This window comes from Pogonomyrmex barbatus, unplaced genomic scaffold (assembly GCF_055798465.1).
Source record: "Pogonomyrmex barbatus isolate J1 unplaced genomic scaffold, ASM5579846v1 scaffold13, whole genome shotgun sequence".
NCBI classification, from domain to species: Eukaryota; Metazoa; Arthropoda; class Insecta; order Hymenoptera; family Formicidae; genus Pogonomyrmex; species Pogonomyrmex barbatus.
Genome location: NW_028297109.1, coordinates 6,882,862 through 6,904,333, shown reverse-complemented (window position 1 = coordinate 6,904,333; position 21,472 = coordinate 6,882,862). Strand labels below are relative to the sequence as shown.

The 21,472-nt window shown below is 31.7% G+C and overlaps 4 protein-coding genes across 6 annotated transcripts; 1 reads left to right on the top strand and 3 right to left on the bottom strand.

Moving 5' to 3' along the window:
- Positions 1–173: 173 nt before the first annotated feature.
- On the bottom strand, positions 174–7,461 carry homer (protein). Of its 2 annotated transcripts, XM_011634475.3 has the most exons (7): positions 7,172–7,461; positions 6,106–6,262; positions 5,895–6,026; positions 5,569–5,817; positions 5,329–5,475; positions 4,969–5,244; positions 174–4,861 (listed from the first exon to the last, which is right to left on the bottom strand). In XM_011634475.3, the coding sequence occupies exons 1-7, from the start codon at positions 7,195–7,197 to the stop codon at positions 4,676–4,678; spliced, it is 1,173 nt and encodes a 390-aa protein (XP_011632777.2). In that variant the 5' UTR covers positions 7,198–7,461; the 3' UTR covers positions 174–4,675. The 2 variants fall into 2 exon arrangements, with proteins under 2 accessions (XP_011632777.2, XP_011632776.2); XM_011634474.3 differs by having other exon boundaries at positions 5,329–5,817; positions 7,172–7,460.
- A 1,374-nt stretch (positions 7,462–8,835) lies between these two features.
- On the bottom strand, positions 8,836–13,441 carry LOC105424318 (uncharacterized). Its single transcript, XM_089072107.1, has 2 exons — positions 12,214–13,441; positions 8,836–11,469 (listed from the first exon to the last, which is right to left on the bottom strand). The coding sequence occupies exons 1-2, from the start codon at positions 12,226–12,228 to the stop codon at positions 9,826–9,828; spliced, it is 1,659 nt and encodes a 552-aa protein (XP_088928233.1). The 5' UTR covers positions 12,229–13,441; the 3' UTR covers positions 8,836–9,825.
- A 404-nt stretch (positions 13,442–13,845) lies between these two features.
- Positions 13,846–16,424, bottom strand: Pngl (N-glycanase Pngl). The gene is made up of 6 exons (XM_011634472.3): positions 16,197–16,424; positions 15,837–16,108; positions 15,531–15,755; positions 15,280–15,454; positions 14,789–15,208; positions 13,846–14,524 (listed from the first exon to the last, which is right to left on the bottom strand). Exons 1-6 carry the CDS (start codon positions 16,422–16,424, stop codon positions 13,958–13,960), a joined length of 1,887 nt encoding a protein of 628 aa, XP_011632774.2. The 3' UTR covers positions 13,846–13,957.
- A 122-nt stretch (positions 16,425–16,546) lies between these two features.
- On the top strand, positions 16,547–21,406 carry Ilk (integrin linked kinase). 2 transcript variants are annotated; one of them, XM_011634471.3, is made up of 7 exons: positions 17,373–17,944; positions 18,650–18,815; positions 18,892–19,084; positions 19,165–19,245; positions 19,326–19,768; positions 19,866–20,096; positions 20,257–21,406. In XM_011634471.3, the coding sequence occupies exons 1-7, from the start codon at positions 17,856–17,858 to the stop codon at positions 20,401–20,403; spliced, it is 1,350 nt and encodes a 449-aa protein (XP_011632773.2). In that variant the 5' UTR covers positions 17,373–17,855; the 3' UTR covers positions 20,404–21,406. The 2 variants fall into 2 exon arrangements, with proteins under 2 accessions (XP_088928234.1, XP_011632773.2); XM_089072108.1 differs by lacking the exons at positions 18,650–18,815; positions 18,892–19,084; positions 19,165–19,245; ... (1 more) ...; positions 19,866–20,096; positions 20,257–21,406 and adding an exon at positions 16,547–16,686 and having other exon boundaries at positions 17,365–17,948.
- The last annotated feature ends 66 nt before the right edge of the window (positions 21,407–21,472 follow it).

The window sequence follows — 21,472 nt, the reverse complement described above, 5'->3', positions numbered from 1 at the left end:
ATTAGCGTATTAAAAAGCAAAAGAAATAAATTAAAAACGATCTAAAATCTCTATTAATATTTTAATACAGATAAAAAGTATTGGTATCGATTAATTCTCGTATATATAAAAATCACTAAACTTATTTTTTAAAGTTATTTAAAACTTATAGTGAGAAAAAAGAACACAGAGAAGCCATCTGAAAATGTTTTATTAAGATTACATATGGCAAGCGAGGCTTCCGTTTCCAATTCCTCAAATTAAAAATTCGTCTCCTTTCAACACTTTCTCGACACATACATATATATATAATATATATATGTCAGTACGATAAAAAGTGTATCCTCTAGCACATCTTGCACTTGTCTTATCTAAATTATCTACTAAAAATTTGTCTAGGTTCATCACCTTTACACACTTTGAAAGAATCATTCAGATTCTTATATGAATCATTCCCTTACACGTCCGCGCTATACAATTATAGTACAGCGAAGAATGCGCGAGCTGAATGCTATAATCATTCATAACTATGAATAATATCCTGATAATAAATCTTTTTTGCAGAATATGATACATAGTCCTCTTAACAGTAAAATGTATATTTCCAACGTATCATAAGGTTTTATAAAAGAATCAATGTACAGCTACCAAAGAGTCTTCGTCGAATATATCAGAATAGATTGACAACTTTAAATTGTGTGCGTAACACAAAGAAACCATCTTACATACAATTTCAAATCGTGTGTGTGTGTGTATGTGTGTGTATCGTCATAAATCAACAATGATAAAAAAAACTTGTATACACAAGAACAATATGAATGTAATGTACAAACGAATTAAATAATTTTGCTATAATCTCTCTTGGGGGTTTCACTAAACATTACTAATATTAAATGCGTAGACCTTGTTAATTATGCTCATGGGTAACTACGATCTCCTACAAGGAAGTAAAAAATAAGAAAAATTCGAAAAACGCATGTTATGCTAATCGTGTGACGTTCTTGATATGTTTTATATATCTAACTATTAAACATTTTTGCAGGCGCAATTAATATAATGTATTTGCAACACCGGTAATTAAAGTATTTCTAACAACAATGCCACTCGCGCAATAATACTAAATAATGATATAATGAAGATATCAATAATAGATGTATAGACAGAAAGAGATTTGAGAGCGATAGTAATAGGATAAGAGAATGACTTAATAATAGCATCGTGATTGCAATAGTAGAAGTAGCAGCAATAGCAACAACAATAATAAGATTTTAGCAATAATAATAATAATGATACATGTTCCAATATTTATGATTCCATATATATGATAAAAAATGTAACAAACATGCATTTAACATAAATTCCTGTATAAAAACAAGCTACAAAAGATTATATAAATCTGTGGCCGAAATACGGCCACAAAATTATTACATTTTTCTCTGACGGGTTCAATACATAAGTGCATATATTAATTGTTTAATTATAAATGCGCGCGTTTGTGCGGCAATTATTGGCTTTAGTACATGTCATGAAAAATCAAACTATTTCTAAGTTGTACAGTAAAACGTCGATTATCCGACAATATAAATTAATACGAAAACCGATATTGAATAACGATTTGTCCAATAAAAAAAAAACATTAAATAATAGATATATACGATATATGAAATAACAAAAGATCTTACTAAAAGACAATTAAAAGACAATCATCTAATTAAAAGACAATATTTATAAAGCATTTTATAATCTAGAAAATATGTATATATGTATATATATTATATAATTCCTTAAAAACAAATTCTCTCTCTAATAACAAGATTATATAGCTCCGTTGATAAATAACATTATTTTAAACCCTCCAGTACTGTCACAGCTTGATATAAAAATTGCAACAAATATCTTTATAATTAAAATATATTATAATCTAGCGTCAAATGCGAATTTAATGCAAAATCAATGCATTTGATAAGCAAACATGAATAATAAATCTTACATAGCATGCCGCACAAGTACTGTAGGATTAAAAAGTTAAAATAAATGTTTGTACAAAAAGTTCCAGATTCACACTGTATTTTCTTTCTCCGGATTCTTTAACCAGTCGCTTAAGTCAAAGAATTCGTAATCAAGAAAAAATTTGTGATATCTGAAATTATTTTCTCTCTCTCTCTCTCTCTCTCTATATATATATATATATATAATGTGTTAGCATTGAAACGCAATGTAGTTATGAGAGGCGAGAAGGATGCGTATTTTAATATTTAATGCGTTCAGGGAAGCAGTATTATATTTATCATACTGATATTGATAATCTTTGTTGGAAGAATATTATTTTTTTGTGCTTTTCTTTCATTCAGATGAATTATTTGCAGGAACGCTCTCTTTCTCTCTCTCTTTCTTACGAAAACATTCCTCTCACAAACACGCACTTTGGACAGTCGCCGTTCTACTGTATTTTATATATAAGAATGATGCTCACATACAGCAAATTCAAAAACTGTATGTGGTTTTTACAGAACGGGACACCGAACTTTACCATCTGGAATATCTTTCTTCTAACATAACAGAAAAAGCTATATATAAAAGATCATACCTGTAGATGTTCGGACATTGTGAAAAATTGATTGAACTTTTAACATACAAAATACAATTCACCTGAATTTTAATAAAGAGGAAAAATGCAAAATGAATATTTAATCCATAAGAAAACATATTTCATAAAAAGATTAAAACTATCATAAACATGCTGTTGTTCATATATCAATGTATGTAGTATATTATCAATCAGTTAGACACATGATTAGCACTTTGCACAATAAAATTCAAAGATGGTTTTATACACATTGTGAAGCAATGATTCGTAAACGACATTTCAGAGAAGACATTGTTACATTCACTTAATTTATACTATGCAATTTATACTATGCAAACATTATCTAAAAATTGCGAAAATTTCATTTTTTTTTTATTTGTCATTGTCGTCTTATATCTAAAATCGTTCTAAAATTGAAATTGTAGTAGAAAAGTAAAAAAAGTAACATAAAAATACCATTATATTATTATAAAGTATTATTATAAAGTAGTAAATTTAATATAAAATAGATTAGAAAAATTAAGTAACAGTTAAAAGAAATATAAAAAGAATATGATATAACATTTTTTTCTTCGTCCCTATATATAAATTGCTTGAAATTGATTTCTCTTATTGTCCATATTTCTTTTCTATTTATATATATAAGCATATTATTTGTCTGCTATAGTTTATACAAGTTTATTGGATCTTTGTAATGTCTTATTTAAATAAATGTAATTATTATTATGCGGAAATATTAAACAATAACTGACATGCATTTGCTTCTTAATTATCATGACAAAAAACTATGAGAAAGCGATGAAAACAGTTTTGCTAGGAAATTCTCAACCTCTCGTAATTTGTTAATATAAAGTACATTTCTGGACAAGTTTAATATAAATTGTCTTCACATGCTCGACCATCTTAATACAATGTATAAGTTTGACCGTATATTTTTAGACACCCTGTATTATCCATAGAGAGATAAATATATTTGAACACTCGAACAGATTCGATCAATTTAAATACCATTCAGTATAACAGAAAGTTTTAAATTCTTGTATTCATTGTAAGTAACATCTGAAAAATGTCAAGAATATTAACAAAAACTTTCTGCTGATATAAAATATTTAAATTACTTAAATATATTCCAGTGTTCGCACATAATCTCTTTTACATATTACCCGTATCTATCAGTATCTGGTCGACATATGACATGATTTGACTTTAATCATTAGGCTCTCATTCCGAGTTCTATTAAATCACTTGTAAACTCATTGAGAAGTAGTCTCTCTCTCTGTTAGTAATATCCATATTTTACGAAATATAAGATTTTCTCGATAAGATTAATCTCGATAATATTAGAATAGATTATATCGATCGAAGAATAAATATAAAAGATCGGCACTTTCAATTCTCAGTCGTTGAGAGTTACAAATAAGAACGCGATTACGAATGCATTATTACAACCATTGCGATATTATTACAGTAATGACTATTACTGTATCTAGAATGAGAAACTCTATGTTCTGGAATGAGAGTCTAATAATATAATTGTTAGAGCTATTACTATATCTCGCGGATTATAAATAAAATGCAAGAAACTTTTTATTTAATGCAATATCAGGAAAAGATAATCCGGATAAGCATTAAGTCAGTTTCCATCAAAATTTTCGTTTTAAAAAAGCGCGGAATTTCTTTTAATTCTTGTAAGACCAATCATTATATTTCTGAAAACAGAATTAAAATGCGAAATTAACCTACTAATATATCTCGCATCTAAAATTATATATTTCATGCGGACGTGTAAAATGTCAGAAGAAAAAAAAACAGGTGGTAAAGTTAGTGTCCTATTCTGTATAACAATAGCATGATTATGGCACGAAACTTATCTTTAAAGAAAAAACAGATCAATTCAATTTAAATACATGATCAGGGAGCAATCTCTTCTGTAGTATACTATTTTCGAGACGATTATCTCAGTATTCTATTTTTCTGCTCGATTAATCGATTTCTTTGCTCTCGGAACTTCTCTCTTTGTTATTAATCTATATCGTCCATTCGTACATCGCGCTTATAGTAAATACAAAAGACCTAAGAGAGGCGTTCTTAGGTTTCTTCTATGCAAACTTAAGTCTGCAGCGTATTTGTGATTTCTCGATGTACCGTTACCAAATCCTGTATGTAACCAGCTAATCTGGCGTTTAACGTATCCAAATTTTGTTTTTGAACTTTATTTGCACTCAACGCAAGTTCCAATTGTTCATGAACTACATTTAACATCTCGCGGAGTTCTGCGTTCTCCTTTTGTAAAGCCTTGTAAAACGAAAAAAAAATATTCGTTAATCAAATCTTTGATAAGATGACGTAAAACGTCAATGAGAATAACAGTCACTGGGATTGAACGAATTAGGCGTACGTACCACAAAATCCTTATTTTTAGTGGCCATAGTGAGAGCTTTGATTTCTTCGTTTCGCGTTCTCAACTCACTTTCCAATGCTTCGACTCTCAATCTTAGCGCTTCGCTATTTCCCTCCGCGATCTTACCAGCTTCCAAATCAGCATATTTAAGTTTTATTTTGGCATTTTCCTCTTTGTACAATTGTAGCTGCCTCTTCCATTCATCAACGTTAGCTGTGGATTCCTGTAACGCACTCGTTAATCTTGCATTGCTGGTCTTAAGAGTATTCAATTCAACCTATAACACACCAGTTATAATTTTTTATTGCCTGCGAACCGCCTATTTATAATTATAAAAATAGAATATTCATCCGGATCGTACCTCCCATTTCTTAGCGTTAGCAGAACTTTGAGCTAGAGCCAGTTTCAGCCTGTCATTCTCATACTTAAGTTGCACCTCGGCCGACTGTCCGCTTTGCGTTGAACTCAATTGCGCTGATTTCCCTTGATGCTGCGGGCTTTCTGTACTCTGAGAAACACTCTGTGATCTTGAATGGACTGCGTTTTTCAATTCGTCGTCCACTTTATTCTGACAACTACCAGGTAAAGGACTGCTGCTTACCGAAGATACACTGTTCTGAGCAGAGATCATATTGACATTCGCATTTTGGTTGTTCGACGACACATTGGAGTTAATCATCGAAGAATTCGGTGGGTCTATGAGGTCCTGCTCTGACGATGGCACACCCGATCGGGATGTAATTGGGCTGACATTCGCGCTGGTAGCTGGCGTGACTGAAGAACTATTTGACTGTAACTTTGCATTGGCCAACTTTGTAGCTTCTTTTACCTCATGAAACTTTTCGATGAACTGTTAACAAAGAACATTTTCCTTGAAAGCGTGATGTATAAAGATTTTGCAGATTGTAAGGAATGCGATATACAAACCTTTCCTAATTCAGCCTCGGATGCGAAGCCCAAACCATATACAGTGTTTGCCCTAACGTCCGACCATTGGCCAAATTTCTGCGATGTCTTGGTAAAAGTCATGTTTGGAGTAATTGTGCTATTTATGACAGGCTAAAGAAAAAGAAAGAAGAAAAGAGTAAACATGTATATCTCCTCTGTCTATTTTAATAAATGTCAGTGTTATAATCACCTTTGTTCCTTCAATTGAGATTATTCTATATAAACTTCTGGTGGAATCATAAAAGAACGATACTGATATTGCTGCCGACGATGCCGGTACCCAAGACCGCTTGGTCTTGGGATCAATGTGAAATACGTGTGCTTTGCACATGAAAATTGGTTGTTCACTGTAATCAATTTGAATAATAATAGGACAGTGCATATGTGGTCTTTCATATATAATACAAAGGATCTATTTTTATCTGACCTCATTAATATGATCGTATTAAAACTATACAGAATTGTTGTATAAAATTACAAAGGGAGAAGAATGAGAAGAAGATGCAGAAACCTGCAGAGATTTATTGCATATCCAATATTTAATATCAACAAGCAAAATATGATTTCATACATTTTATAAAAAATATATTATTTCATTAAGAAATTTTTCTTATTTTTAATTTAATTAATACAAGAAAATTTATGAATTATTTGAAATAAATATTGATGCATTAAAAAAAGTTGGATATATTATTCCTATTGCATAAATAATCCAATACATATTCGAGTGTGTTCGAGGAATCTTTGAAGATTTTCGGACTTTCGTGCACGATTTTTTAAATTTTTGCTCGACCAGGATTGGTTTTCTTCCAATAGTGAGATTAACGCATCGCTATTTCTCACGAATGAGGAAAGCGGACGGTTCGCGGGTATATTATCCGGATGCGCACCGCATTAATGCCAATCAGGCCGGTAATTAAGTCGAGGGAGACGGATGTACGCAGCAAAGAGACGCAACGCAGCGCAGCGCGGGGGGCGAGGATCGTTCTACCGCATCTTCCGCGAGCAGATCCGGTGCGTGCAATACGACGGGGAGGCCGGCGAGACGCGAGATATCCTCGGGGCGCAACGCGCTCCGGGGGATCAATTCCGTCGTCACGCACGCACGCACGCACGTATGTACGCACATACGCGAGGGGAATAAGCACCGCGGCACGCGAGTTCGGTCGCATGCACGCGGAACATTACACACCCTTAAAAGGAGGCGGAGCGCGGAGGAGAGAAAGAGAGCGCCGAGGCGGCCGGAATTTACTTACCCCATTGTCTCCTTGCCCGATGTCATATAAGAGGCTCCTCTTCAGTCGCGCGGTCCTGTAAATCGTGCCGCGCGCATTCAACGCGAGCGCGCGCCAGCTATTTTCGGCCCGGGACAAGCGAGACTTTCCAAGAAACCGTCCGTGCGAGGGCTGAATTCTGCGAGTTGACAGCCGCCATCGGCCAAAACTCGCTATCTCCCTCTCTTCCTCTCTCTTCTTCTGTCTCGTTCTATATCATGCGGCAGTGGTCACGCGACGATGTGAACGTAGTCGAGTCTCTTTTCCGCGGTCCATCTGAGTTCAATCGATTTTCCGCGAAAGGCAACTGCGATTCGTTGTCAACCTCGGCCTCGGTACGCTCCGACACTGTCGAACTCGTTATGAAATTGGCCAATCATAATCGATTTATAGAAGAATACTCGATTATGTTTGGTTAATTACACCAGTAGTAGATGAGCAAACAGACTCGATTATTCTTCTATAAATTGATTATGATTGGCCAATTTCTTAGGGCTTACTTGAGGAAATTCACTAGTTGACTGCATTTTCATACCGTCAAAAACCAATAAATTTAGAGCTACAGCACACAAAAAATTAAGTAGTAAACTTAAGCAATAAGCGAATCAACCAATCACAGTCGAGAACGTAATATAAGGGAGCGTTCTGTTTAACCACGTTGCGATTGATCACAGCCACTCACAGTGGCCGGTGTCTAGAAATTTTCCTCTGTTCAAACGCTATGAGTGACTGGTGGTAAATTGCAACGTGATCAAACGGGCCCCACCCGTAATATAAGCGATAGTAAATCGGTTTTAAGCTCATATGGCTATTTTATTGGTTAAAATGTTATCTTAAGACAATCTTAAATATAAGAACTGATCATGAATACCCATAATAGGTTTTCTACAATAAGCTATTAGCAATAGATCATAAATCAGAAATTAAGAATTGACCAATTATAGATTATAGATTGAATATAATAATATAATATAATATAATAATAATATAATATAATATAATATAATATATAATATAATATTATATATAATTATATTATATATAATATAATTCCTCATTCAATAGAGAGAATCAAGAAGGAGTGAGGTAAAAGTGTTTTTTTCTGATTGGTTTCGCTATTCGATTGGATTAATCGCATAATGCGCAAATGCTGCTTTTATAGAGCAAAGTTGCATTTGCGTATAATGCGATGTATTAATCGATGAATTAAAAAATTCGTCTATTGAGAAGCAAAAATGAGGTCTTTTTCGGGATAATTAAATGTAAGAGATAAACGTGTCTGTAGGTTGTTATCGTACCTATTATCCGAGAACCAGCCGACTAATTAAAGATTGAATGCATCTCTGTAGCTTCGCTACATATATATTATTCGTTCATGCATTTGATATACAAGATTTTTTAATACACTCTGAACAATTAATATCTATTATTATACACAATACAATAATTATTTTTACTAGTTGATATGAATGGATATCGTATCATGTATTAATTGAACTCTTGCTTACAGGCAAAATATGTTAAAAGTATCATTTGATATTATTGATAACTTGTTTATTATAATTTGATATTATTGTAATTTAGAGACTTTTATAAATTAGAACTAATTCATATCGAATAGGGAAATAATTTTTTTTTTATAAAAATAACTTCTTATTGATTTTATTTAAAGACAAAGATTATAATTGCAGCACGAGTACAATATATGTATAAAAGCGCATGAGTACAATATATGCATAAATTTTTATTAGGTTTTATATTAAAAAGCTTAGAAACACAATTCTATTTTAACAGAATTTATAAAATCTTAAAAGCTTATAATTAAAATTTAATGAATTAGTTATAATCTTAAATTTTATTATATCTTATCCTAAAACATGAATTCAATTATTTATAAGATACTCTTATAACATACTCATATTTTTACATTTTGTTTAAAACTTTCTAAGTTTTTCAAGATCTTAAAAGTTGTTTCACAAACTTGAATAATTTTATGTAATCTTATATAAAATTTATAAATAAAAAGATCTTACGCGACTCATAAAAACTTATGAGATTACTTATAAAAATTTACAAGAATTTTCCGCAGGGAAATAAGTTAAACACATTAGAAAAGATTTATAAAGATTTTAATAAGATATTATTAAAATGCTATAATTATATATAAATGTTTTTAGTATTTCTCTTTTTATTAAAAATAACAGAATTCTAAAAGTAAAATAGGATATATTTTTTCCATGACATTGTAATTGTTATAGTTACAATAATTTATCCATTATAATAATTTTTAAACATTTTTTAAATAATATTACTATTTATATATATATAATATATTATTGTAATATGATATCATATTATATATGTAAATATAAATTGTTAAAGAGTTTAAATAATTCTTAATAAAAATAATTATATTTTTTTGTGACAATAAACCATTATTAAACCATCGCAAGTAAAATAATTCTTTGATAATAAATATTAAAAAAATGCATTTATCAACTACTAAACTTATATTATCTTCAATAAACATTGAGAATATTTTTAGAACAAAATTTCAAAAATTTTAATTTATATGAAATTTGTTTGAAATTTCCACCAAATAAGATGATTAATTTTCAATAAAAAATTAGATTACTTTACATTAAGTTGATAGTAAGATTTTGTGGTAAACTTTCGAAATAATTAACATTAAGATGTTTAAGTGGATTCATTATCAAATGTATCTCTATTAATGATACTGCATTGATTAACGGTAGCGATTCCAACGAAGTGAATGTATTATTACTCAAATTCAAATATTTCAAAGACAATAAATGGTTTGTCCACCCTTCCGGCAGAAAATGTAACAGATTTTTCGATAAATTTAATTCCTCTAAGTTATAAAGATAATCAAAAGCTTTAATATCGATTTCAAAAATCTGATTTTCTTCCAAAAACAATTTTGTTAATCTTGATGTTTGAATAAAAGAGTGTGATATTATTTTTTGTATCTTGTTGCAATTTAAAAATAATACACTGATGTTTGTTTCATGTGAGAATAATGGAACACTCTGAAGATTATTAAAACTCAAATCAAGTGTGCTCAAAGATTGTAAGCTTGCAAAGGTGTTTTTATCGAGATTATTTATTTCATTTGCGGATAAATTTAAATAGACTAACTTGTTGATATCCTGGAAAGCAGTTGATTCGATAAAATTAATTTTGTTGTTAGAAATCGAAAGGTAAACTAAATTCTCTAGACCACTCAGATTCAATGCCGAATTATACTGATTAATCAGATTATGTGAATCATATTCATTATAAGTATGTTGATTATATCGCTCGTTCAGATTAAATGGTACAAATGATTGTTTTCTCACTGAATAAAAATTATTATTATTTAAATTTAGTGTAAGTAAATTTTTTCCTTTATCGCTTAAAGTCAAAGTAGTGAGCAAATTATTATGAAGATCAAGACAACGTAAAGTACTCGGCAGTAATTTTACAAAATCAGTACTTATCATATTGTTTCCTGAAAGATCTAAGTATTTTAATTTAGGAAATGGAGCTTTTTGTATAATATCATCATCAATATAATGATTCGAAAAACTTAGATCATTTTCTGTATGTAAATAGTTGGGGAATTGAAAAATATTCGAATTTTCTATTAAGAATTTCATACGTGAAGTCCATATATCGGTAAAAATATTGTTTCGGAGAGATAAGATTTCTAAATTAGGATAATTTTCTTCGGAAATTTCGATTTTGTCTCTAAATTCAAATTTGCGAATTGCATTATCCAAAAAGAGACCTTTCAGGTTCTTATGACTTCCAAAACTAAATAATTCTGTTGGATTCAAGTTATTATGAGAAAGATCCAAATAAGTTAAATTAGGAAGCTTCCTAAAGGCGTTTTTTGCGATTCTTTCAATGTTATTATTTGTGATATTAAGGCATGTAATCACAGAACTGATAATAAAATCCTGATTAATGTCAGAGAGTCTTGCATTTATAAAAACTATCTCTTGACACTGGGATGTGATTAATTTATCCATATAAAATTCGGGAAATCTTGAATAAGTGTTAGCGAGTGGTTTCCAATTATCCATGTTATCAATTGGTCGATTAAATATTAAATCTTTTAATAAATGGTCCACTGAAGAGTTCTCAAGCATCGATCGAGAATTGTGTTCAATTTCCATTTCGTGGAAGGGTTTACTCTTTAAGTGTCTGAATCTGTGGTCGTTCCCAGTTATTAATGTGGACCAACAGATAAAAATAATGGCAGGAAGCAAACGCATCTATAAATAATAAATAAGCGATATAAATTGAATAAAAAATTTTGTCGTATATGAATAAAGTAATAGTTAAATATTAAATGTTTTTATTATTTTAACATATTTACGTTATTAATTATTTTTTCTTGACTTTTTTCGCATTACTTATATTCCATAATTTTAACCACTTTCAAACAAATCAACAAATTAAGTTAAATTATTATTGAATAAATATAAATTAAAACTTCACTTCATTTTCTATATATATATATATATATATATATATATATACATATTCATTATTTAATAGGAAATAAAATAAAGTATTAATTACATACAATATATATATATATATATACACACACACACACACACACACACACACACACACACACACATATGATATGTACTTTGTAATATGTTACAAAGAAGATATTATAAAAAAATAAATAAATAACATTGCTCATTATTTTGTACTTGTATTACTTTTGCTTCAATTATAATAAAATTTTTTACAATTGCTTGCAATTTATTTTAAAAATTATTCTATTTTTAAACCATTGTCTCTTATTATATTTATATATTTAATGTATCTAAATATTTAAAGTTTTGTTAATCTCAATAATAAAATAATTTTTATTAAAATATCTTTTATTTATATAATAAATTTTGTGTGTGTGTGTGTGTGTGTGTGTGTGTGTGTGTGTGTGTGTGTGTGTACATATATATAAAATTTTAATTTCGTAAAAATAGACAAATATAACATACCATAATAATAGTCATAAAATATTCTCTCCAATAATTGCGATCGAAATGTTTGGTAGGAATAGTAGAAACTTTCTAACTGCTAACTTCTTACAATGTGCTTCAAATACTACTCGCAGGAAGACTTACAGTATATTTGATTTGCTGACTCTGAGTTGAGTCCAGCAAAAAAAAAGAGATAGAGAGAAAAGTAACAGAGAAAAAAACGTGAGATAAAAAACAGAACTGTCTCAAGTGAAGTTAAGTCAGCAAATCAAAAACACTATCAAGTTATACTTTCATGCATTTAATATTATTTAATATTATTCTAATAATTATATAAGCGAATTAATTGTATAAGTGTTGTCGTTTCATTACGTTTCTTATGCATATTTTTTGCATAAATTTTAATACTTTTTTATTATATCGATTTTTCTTTATATTATAATTTATAATAGGTTTTTTCTTATTTTTCATAGATTTTTTTATAGGTATATGTGCATAGCATTTTATTTTAGATAATGCATTTTTAGATCTTTTGCACAATGCATTTTAAAGAAAAATGTTTCATATAAAAGTTGTAGTTTAAATTGTAAAATTTTGTAGTTTGAAACTGAATTGATTTATTTGTAAATGACGCTACTGTCGAGATTTTTTATGGTCGCTATTTTTTTAAATGGAATTATATATATTTTTTATTAGGCAGTAGGATTCTTTTATTTATTTTTGATAAAAAGTGTTAAGATACAAATCAGTAGTTTAGATATTTTATATTTTATTCTGACATATTCGGACATCTTGTATATATACATATGTATCAGAGGGAGAACATATGTATTCAATATAAACATTTTCGGAATACGAAATGAAGAAATTTCGTCTTTATCCTATGTTTCTACGTCTATTTTTGAAAAGTTATAATCTTTTAAAAATCGGTACGTGTGTTCCATGAAAAAAAAAATAATGAAAAACTCCCCTCACAGTTTTTGCTTGCATGTTCACATTTTTTGCCATCCCCAAAAAGATGTGAAAACATGTGTAGTACCAGCCCTTTGAAATGCGATATGCCGTCGACGTGAATGTGTACGTGCGCCATCTATCGAATAGATCGGATAATTGTGATCGATATTGTCAATATCTTCATATAAAGAAATCGCAGTAAGGTGATTTTGGTCTTCTTGGAAAATTAAAATTTCAACACTTCTAATGAGTTCATGATTAATTACATCGTTAATTAACTGACGAGATAGTGTTAATTAATGACACTAGAAAAATTAATTTCATCCCAAAATTTGCGATTTTTATGAAATTTGTATAAATATTGTGGATTAATTTAATCATTAATATTTTGTACAAAAATCTTGGTTTCGTTGGAAAGTTAAAATTCTAGTTACTTTTATTGAGAAAAATGTTTTATTGAAAAAAATGTATTTACCATAAACATTTGCAAAATATGAAATGAAGAAGATTCGTCTTTGTCTCATATCTTTGTTTTTTTTTTTTAAATTATAACAGTTTGATAACTCACACCATCTGCATGTGTACATAGGTTTGAATAACAACAAAGTTATCAAACCTATTTACCCGTTAATAGCGCATTGACTAAAGATTTTGGTCTATCTTCAAGAGATATAAATAATATGTATACCACATGTATTCAGTAAAAGGAAAACAAAAAATTCTATATTTTATATAAATCTTATCTTATACAGAAATCATATTAATAATTTAACCTATGAAAATTAGATGATTAACAAGGATTTAGAAATTACACGCAATGATTTTTAAACTGAATATTAATTATCATAGACGATTCTTCTGTATTATCTAGACTTTGTCGAAAAAGTTGAGCATGTTGCCAAGCATGCTGGCCTTGTCCGTTGGATAACGTTACGATTACATTTAATCTCATTGCCTGTCTCACTTCTTCTGTGTAGAAGTTATTACAGTTAGGGATTGGTATGATAATCGTTTTGTCGTCATCAAAGACAGCTTCGATTTTCCAGGATACACTACCTCCTTGAAACACACACGACTTAGCTTTTAGAGTAAATGTCTCTAGACATGACCCGGATTTCATGTCGAAAGTCCACTTAACATGTCCTTGCTTTGCCTGCGGAGATCGCGCTAAATAAATCATCTTCCAATCGTCCTCTATTTTACGGAAGATTCCACCCTCTGTAGTATTCATTCCTTCTAACCATCCAGACTTTTGTTCCAGAATAGTACCGTTGTTGTCTATGATGTCATATAGATCTTTAACGATATTATATCGTAACTCGAATGTTTGTCCATATTTAGAAACATCCCAAATATAATTTTTTTTAGTATCAGCCTAATAAAAAAAAAAATTTATATTAAATGAATAAAAGATATAGTAAAAGCTCTTTTTAATTGAGGTTTATAAAAAGTAGCTTGCGAATTTCTACTATTCTATTATTTTATTCCGAAAATAGCATTAATAAAATGAATTTTCGAAAGTTTTCGAATGAAAACTCACGAAAATACGAAAATTTTCCAAGACAATTTAGTCTTTTATATTACGCTTTGTTGTTATTTTAAAATTTGATTCGTGCTGATTACAAAATTTCAAACATGCCTGCGTAGTTTCGCCTCGTGCCAATCTCCACATGAGAGAACCCGAAGTTCGTCCCTCGTAGGTCTCTTCATCATCTTTATTTCGCGAATTTGGAATGTACAACATATCAGCAAGCTCCAACACTTTCCGTTTAATGACGTATTCCCTACGCGCGCGGCTGTAATTAGCAGAGCTTTGCCGCTGGTCGGTCAAGGATTGAAGTAACTCTATCAAGCTCTGTTCGGTACAAATTTTACGTCTCTTCATAACGGCTTCTTGATCTCGCGTATAACGCCACGTGACATCCTGCACTTCATCTTTGGAATAGGCTATTATATATGATAATTTCTTTTGCCATCCCTTTTCATACATTAACGGCTTGTCTATGACATTTTCACAAGGATCTATGTGAATCCATCTCTTGTTAGATGCCGACCATATCTGGAAGTAAAAAAGTAACATCTACAAGATTCAATTATAAAATATACATTGAAGCTAATAAAATTACGTACCTCTGTCCAGACATGATCTGTCTTATCCCATATAAACCGTGCATCGTAGCCTAATGATCGGCATAAAAGCGTGAAGACATTAGTCCATTCTCCGCAGCGACCGCGTCTCAGAGTCAGCAGTGGCTTTGGATGCGTATAACGAGGAAATTCGACAACTATATTGCACTTTTGACATCTAAGAATGAGTTAATGTGACAGACTACAAAATTGCTTATGGTAAGTACAATGATTTTATTCAAGAAAAGACTTACCTATGTAATTCTATCCTTGAGCAATGAGGATTTGCAGATTGTATTGCATCTTCATATGTACATTCAGTTGAGCACGTAGAACATATGGGACTGTTAACCCATTCGAAAAATTCATACTTAAACCAACGCAGAAGCTCGACCAGAAATAAGTCCTTAGCAATCAATTCTGCTTCAAATTGCGAAGAAGTAGTTCCAGTTGTGGTCAAGTTATCTAATTTGAAAGATCTACAAATGCCAGATAAACGAGCAAATACGTAAAGATAAGTTTTATCATTTAGGAAAGATAAAGAGCATAGATTCAATTACTTTTGTAGTTCTCTTATCTTCGTCATCGTTGCAATTTCTAATTGCGCGATGGGCACAATCTTCCTCGCCTGTTTCTGTAGATTTGGATCTTCATAGTGCATAACACTGTAAAAGTGATCGATGATACTATTGAAAAACGCCTTCTGCGCCATTGAGCTCTTATCAATATCATCGGTTATGGGACTGCTTTCTGTTGTAGTGCACAATAATCTCGACAAGCTCTGGAGCCTCAGGAGGGATGCGTTACGTGGCAGGAAGATGCGGTCTCCATCCTGTTGGATATAATTCTTAATAGCTTAGCAAAAATTTGAATAAATAGTTGGATTTAAATGACAAATCTGGGACCAATCAAATACGAACCTCAACGTAACCGACGTCGAACAGGCACTCCATGGCACCGATGGCCGGCAGAAGTTTCTCGACGACGACCTCATCGTCGAGGCGCAACTCGCGGGACCTATAATTGTCCGGCGACCTCAGCACATTCCGACAGATGCCGAGCAGCGCTCGTCGCGCTTCATCGCGTACATCCTCCTCGTTCTGATCCAAAGATTTCACACAACGCTCTAAACTCTCGTCCATGTCCATGTCGACGTGGACCGTGCGCTCGAACAGCTGGCGATCATCTGTTCGATGTCAAGCGCCTGCCTACCGGACGTATCGTCATTTTCGCTGACTCCTCGTGCGTCGCTGGTTGCTAAGGATACAAGATAAGCTCTCCAGCTATCAGTTCGCACGAGCTGCACTCTACACACTGAGAATGAGACGGATACAGGTGCGTGGACTAGGATGAAAAAAGGAAAACACGAGAGGCACACAAGGAGCTGCTGGCGAACGATGTAAAAATGTAGTAAGATTCAATTTATATATATATATATATATATATATATATATATATATATATATTAGTAATTTAATTAATGATAATTTTAGTTTTTAAGTTTAGTTTTTATTTAAAATTGCTCCTTTTTATTTTATTATTTTATATTCATATTCGACAATTGAAATTTTAGATAGCGCTCAGCACAGATGATCGTTATAAACTCAAAAAAATTTCTTTTCGATAATTCAAAAAGGCTTCTGTATATATTTTAATTTTTGTAAAGTTAAATCAAAGTTGTTTTGAAAGAAGTTCTTCTAATGAAATCGAGTGAATCATGATTTCAATCTGTATCTGAAAAAGAACTCAGAATTGGTGGCATTTTGTGAAATCCTATGGAACTCTTATGAACTTATTTCAGAAACGGGATGTGAAAGAAGAAAACATTTCATAATTTGAGGATTCAAAACGAATTACTTTTTGAATTCTCTGTGCTAATGTCTGAAGCGTCTTCTCTGTCATATTTCCTTGATACCTTGTCAGCTTTCGATTCACTCTTGATTTTCTCGATTTCGAAATTCACGAAAGAATCTCGTGTGATTCTCTCTCTGAGAAATTGCAAATGACACAAATACTTTATCGACAGCTGATGAGGCATGAGGTTTGCGATGAATAAAGATGAACCTAGCTGGCGTCTCATTCTTCCAGTCGTTGCTCCACATTGCTCCACGCGGATGCGGTGCAAAGAGGGATGACGGTGTCCGCCCACCGCGGACTGATGTGGGTCGATCCTTCTGTGCGTGCTCGCCGTCGGTTCGTATATGGTCACCCGCACAAATTGGTGCGACGAGATCAGCGCAATCGATGCGATCGGCACAGGCACAGGCCATCAGACGATTTATAACGAGGATCCGCGCATCGAGACGCGCGGCTCCGATCTCGATACGAGAACATTTCTTTTCTCTCTTTCCGTAAACAAGGAGTTGCAGTTACGCACATAAGCATTACGCATATAGGTACGAATAATAAGATTGCCACGCTGGTGTTAGTGTCAGGAACATGGCTATATTTAGCGTATGACGGCTGATTCGTTTCTCGGAGCCACGAACGACGACGGGTTGGCGAACGTCGCCGACTTGATATAGCTCGCTCGCGGAGTTACCCGTGTGTTTACCTCGATTTATGATAACAGCGCAAAAATGGAAGATATATTTCAGTGGTGTCGCGAAGGAAATGCCATGCAGGTCCGCGTCTGGCTGGATGACACAGAGCACGATATGAATCAAGGGTAAATATTTCAGATAATTCCTTTTTTGGAAAGGACTCTGCCAGACGTGATTTCTCTGGTTCTATAATTAGGTTGGCTGGATTATTCAAACGATTCTGTAAAGAGTATGAGAGGCATCTCCTGAATATTCCAAGTGTACTACAAATAAATTGTAGATTTGTACAACGTTTGACTGGATATGATTCATAACAAGTTTATCTGTAACTTTGGATCTTGGTCCTTAAATAATGTCTCAAAAAACTATTCACTATAATTATTCTAAAATAATTATAAATATTTATATATTTATTATAAATGTTGGTTAAAATTATTCTTATCTAGTTATTGCGATATCACTATATGTCCAGTGATAGAATTGATAAAACACCTGTTCCAAAAAGAGAAATTTGAATTTTGGTTGATGTGATATTTTAATAAGATATACTTTGTAAAGGATTTTCAATTGATATTATTAAATTAATTATTGAAATATTAGATAGAATTATTGAAATATTAGATAGAATAGTTTTTGCTTTTTTGAGCCAACTATATTAAAAAACATGTCTATTAAAAATGATACATAATTGATGACAAAAACAGAAAGTCTATTGAATAATTAATTATTAAGTACTACAACATACAAGATTCATGATCAAATATATTTATGTTTTATAATTTAGATTTTAAGTCTCATTGCGAAATTATTCATAAACATGTTCTGTATAGGGACGATCATGGATTTAGTCCTCTTCATTGGTGTGCTAAAGAAGGACACTTCAAATTGGCAGAGTTGCTGGTCAGTAGAGGAGCACGCATTAACGCTACCAACAGGGGTGATGATACTCCATTGCATCTAGCTTCAGCACATGGACACAAAGAGATAGTACAGTTGGTAAAGAAAAAAGGATTTGATAATGCGATTATTAAAGTTATTCGTTTAAGGAAGATAACACAAATTTGATTTGCAGTTGCTTAGAAACCGCGCTGACGTAAATGTCACAAATGAACATGGAAATACTGCCTTGCATTACGCTTGCTTCTGGGGAGATCAGGCAGTTGCTGAAGAATTAGTCACAGCCGGTGCACTCGTATCCATCGCCAACAAGGATGGTGACACACCTCTTGATAAAGCCAGAGGCATCATGGCCAAGAGATTGCATGGTATGTAGCAATTTGTACATTGAAAATTAATTTTTTCATCTTTTGCATTCGCACATCAAATACATTCCTTATTTTATTAGACTTAGCAGTTGAATACGGACAAGACTTGAAGAAGATACAATTCAAGGATCAAAGTTGGCTAGGTTTAAAAACCAGAAGCCGTAAGTATTTTTTAAAAAGAAGATTGTACAAACATGTCAAACAGATGTATATATCTTCTTTCTTTTATATTATTTTTTAGGAGATGCGACTCTTTCAAGACATAAAGGAATCAGTATGGCAGACCTATCGCTTCATACACATCTCGCCAGCACACCGAGTGGCGAGACTTGGAGAGGGCGATGGCAGAACAATGATATCGTTGCCAAGATATTAAATATCCGCGAATGTACTGCGCGCATTTCCAGGGATTTCAACGAGGAGTTTCCGAAGCTGAGAATCTTCTCACATCCGAATGTCCTACCAGTCCTCGGCTGCGTGAATCAACCGCCGCAGTTGGCGACTGTCTCCCAGTACATGGCACGAGGTAGCTTGCATCATCTTCTGCATGACGGGACGGGTGTGGTGGTGGATACAGCGCGTGCTCTTCGATTAGCCCTCGATATTGCTAGAGCTATGGCATTCCTTCATGGTTTAGATCGGCAAAATAGATGCAGATTTCATCTCAACAGTAAGCATATAATGGTGAGTTCTAGACTTAAACAGTAAAACGTGCAAAATCTGTTTGCTTATGAATATGTGAAGCATACGTCTAACTAATGGAATACAAATTTCATTTCAGATTGACGAGGATTTAACAGCTCGTGTAAATATGGCGGATGCTAAGTTCTCCTTCCAAGAAGTTGGGCGAATTTATGAACCGGCATGGATGTCACCAGAAGCCTTAAGTAAACGTTCGGCGGACATCAATCATGAGGCTAGCGACATGTGGAGCTTCGCTGTTCTTCTGTGGGAATTGGCGACTAGAGAAGTGCCATTTGCGGATCTGTCGCCTATGGAATGTGGCATGAAGGTAGATAATAATCTAGTCTATTACTTTGAAAAAATATATTATAAAGTTTTTTCCTCTTGTAACTCTGGCAGAAAAATAGCTTGTCGAATTATTTTGTACAATGATCTTTATCAAATTTGATTAATGATTGATTAAACTAAGTGCTGATAATTTATTTTAGATTGCCTTGGAAGATTTACGCGTAAGCATTCCACCGGGTATTTCTCCACATCTTGCAAAGCTTATTCGAATTTGCATGAATGAGGATCCAGGCAAGCGACCATCCTTCGACATGGTTGTGCCGATTCTCGATAAGATGAAACGTTAAAAGTAATACAGTCAGAAGAAATATATACGGAGATATACGTGTTCAGATTTAATCAAATAGTACCTAATGAATCTCTATATTTATTAAACTGCCTGAAGAATTATTGTTAACAACGATAGAATATTTTTGTATCATTGTGTTCCGCAAATGAACGAATACTGCCTTTAAAAAACCTAAATCAAGTTCTAGATGGACTAATTTTTAATCGTTTATATTTAATGTAAATTTATAAATGTCTGTAAAAGCATGATTTATACTCTTAATCTATAAAACAAGTTTTTTAAATGTGTATCTCGAAGTTTGGTATCTGTCGAAACAAATGACAGAACTTTAAGAAGATTAAATATTTACATACATATTAGAAATCATATTTTTTATAAAATTTTTGGTAACACATTTTCTGCCTATGTGTACCGCCAGATTTATATTGTGTATATTATATATATATATATATATATATATATATATATATATATATATATAAATTAAAATAATAGTTGTATAATAAAACTAAACGTAGAATTATAATGTCAGACTTGTTTAAATTGGAACAAATCTATTTTAAGGAATATATTTAAATAATCTTGCATGCAAACTTGTAAACATATGAATGAATTTTGTAGATATGAATAATTTTATCAACAAATATATTTGCTGTTACAGGATATTTAATTCATTATCTTTTCATTAATTTGTAAGAAAACATTTCACCACATTTTTGATATGAAATTTAATTCAATCAATTTAATATAACGGATAGTAAATATTCACTTTGTTATTTATTTCGATCATTTATTTACTCTCTAGTAACATATATAGATTTTAAGAATGTTTAAAAATTATAAAAATAAATTCTGTATATTTTTTACATATTAGATATTATGTTAATAAATATTATGTTATAACGTATACTAAAAATGTATATTCAAGTTTTTCATCATTTAAAAAATATATGTGTAGTACTGAACCCTCATTAATGCATAATAAAACCATTTTAAAACCATTTTTTTCAATTAATATCATTTTTACTATTATAAGGACAAGAATTCAAAACTTTCTGACTTTAATG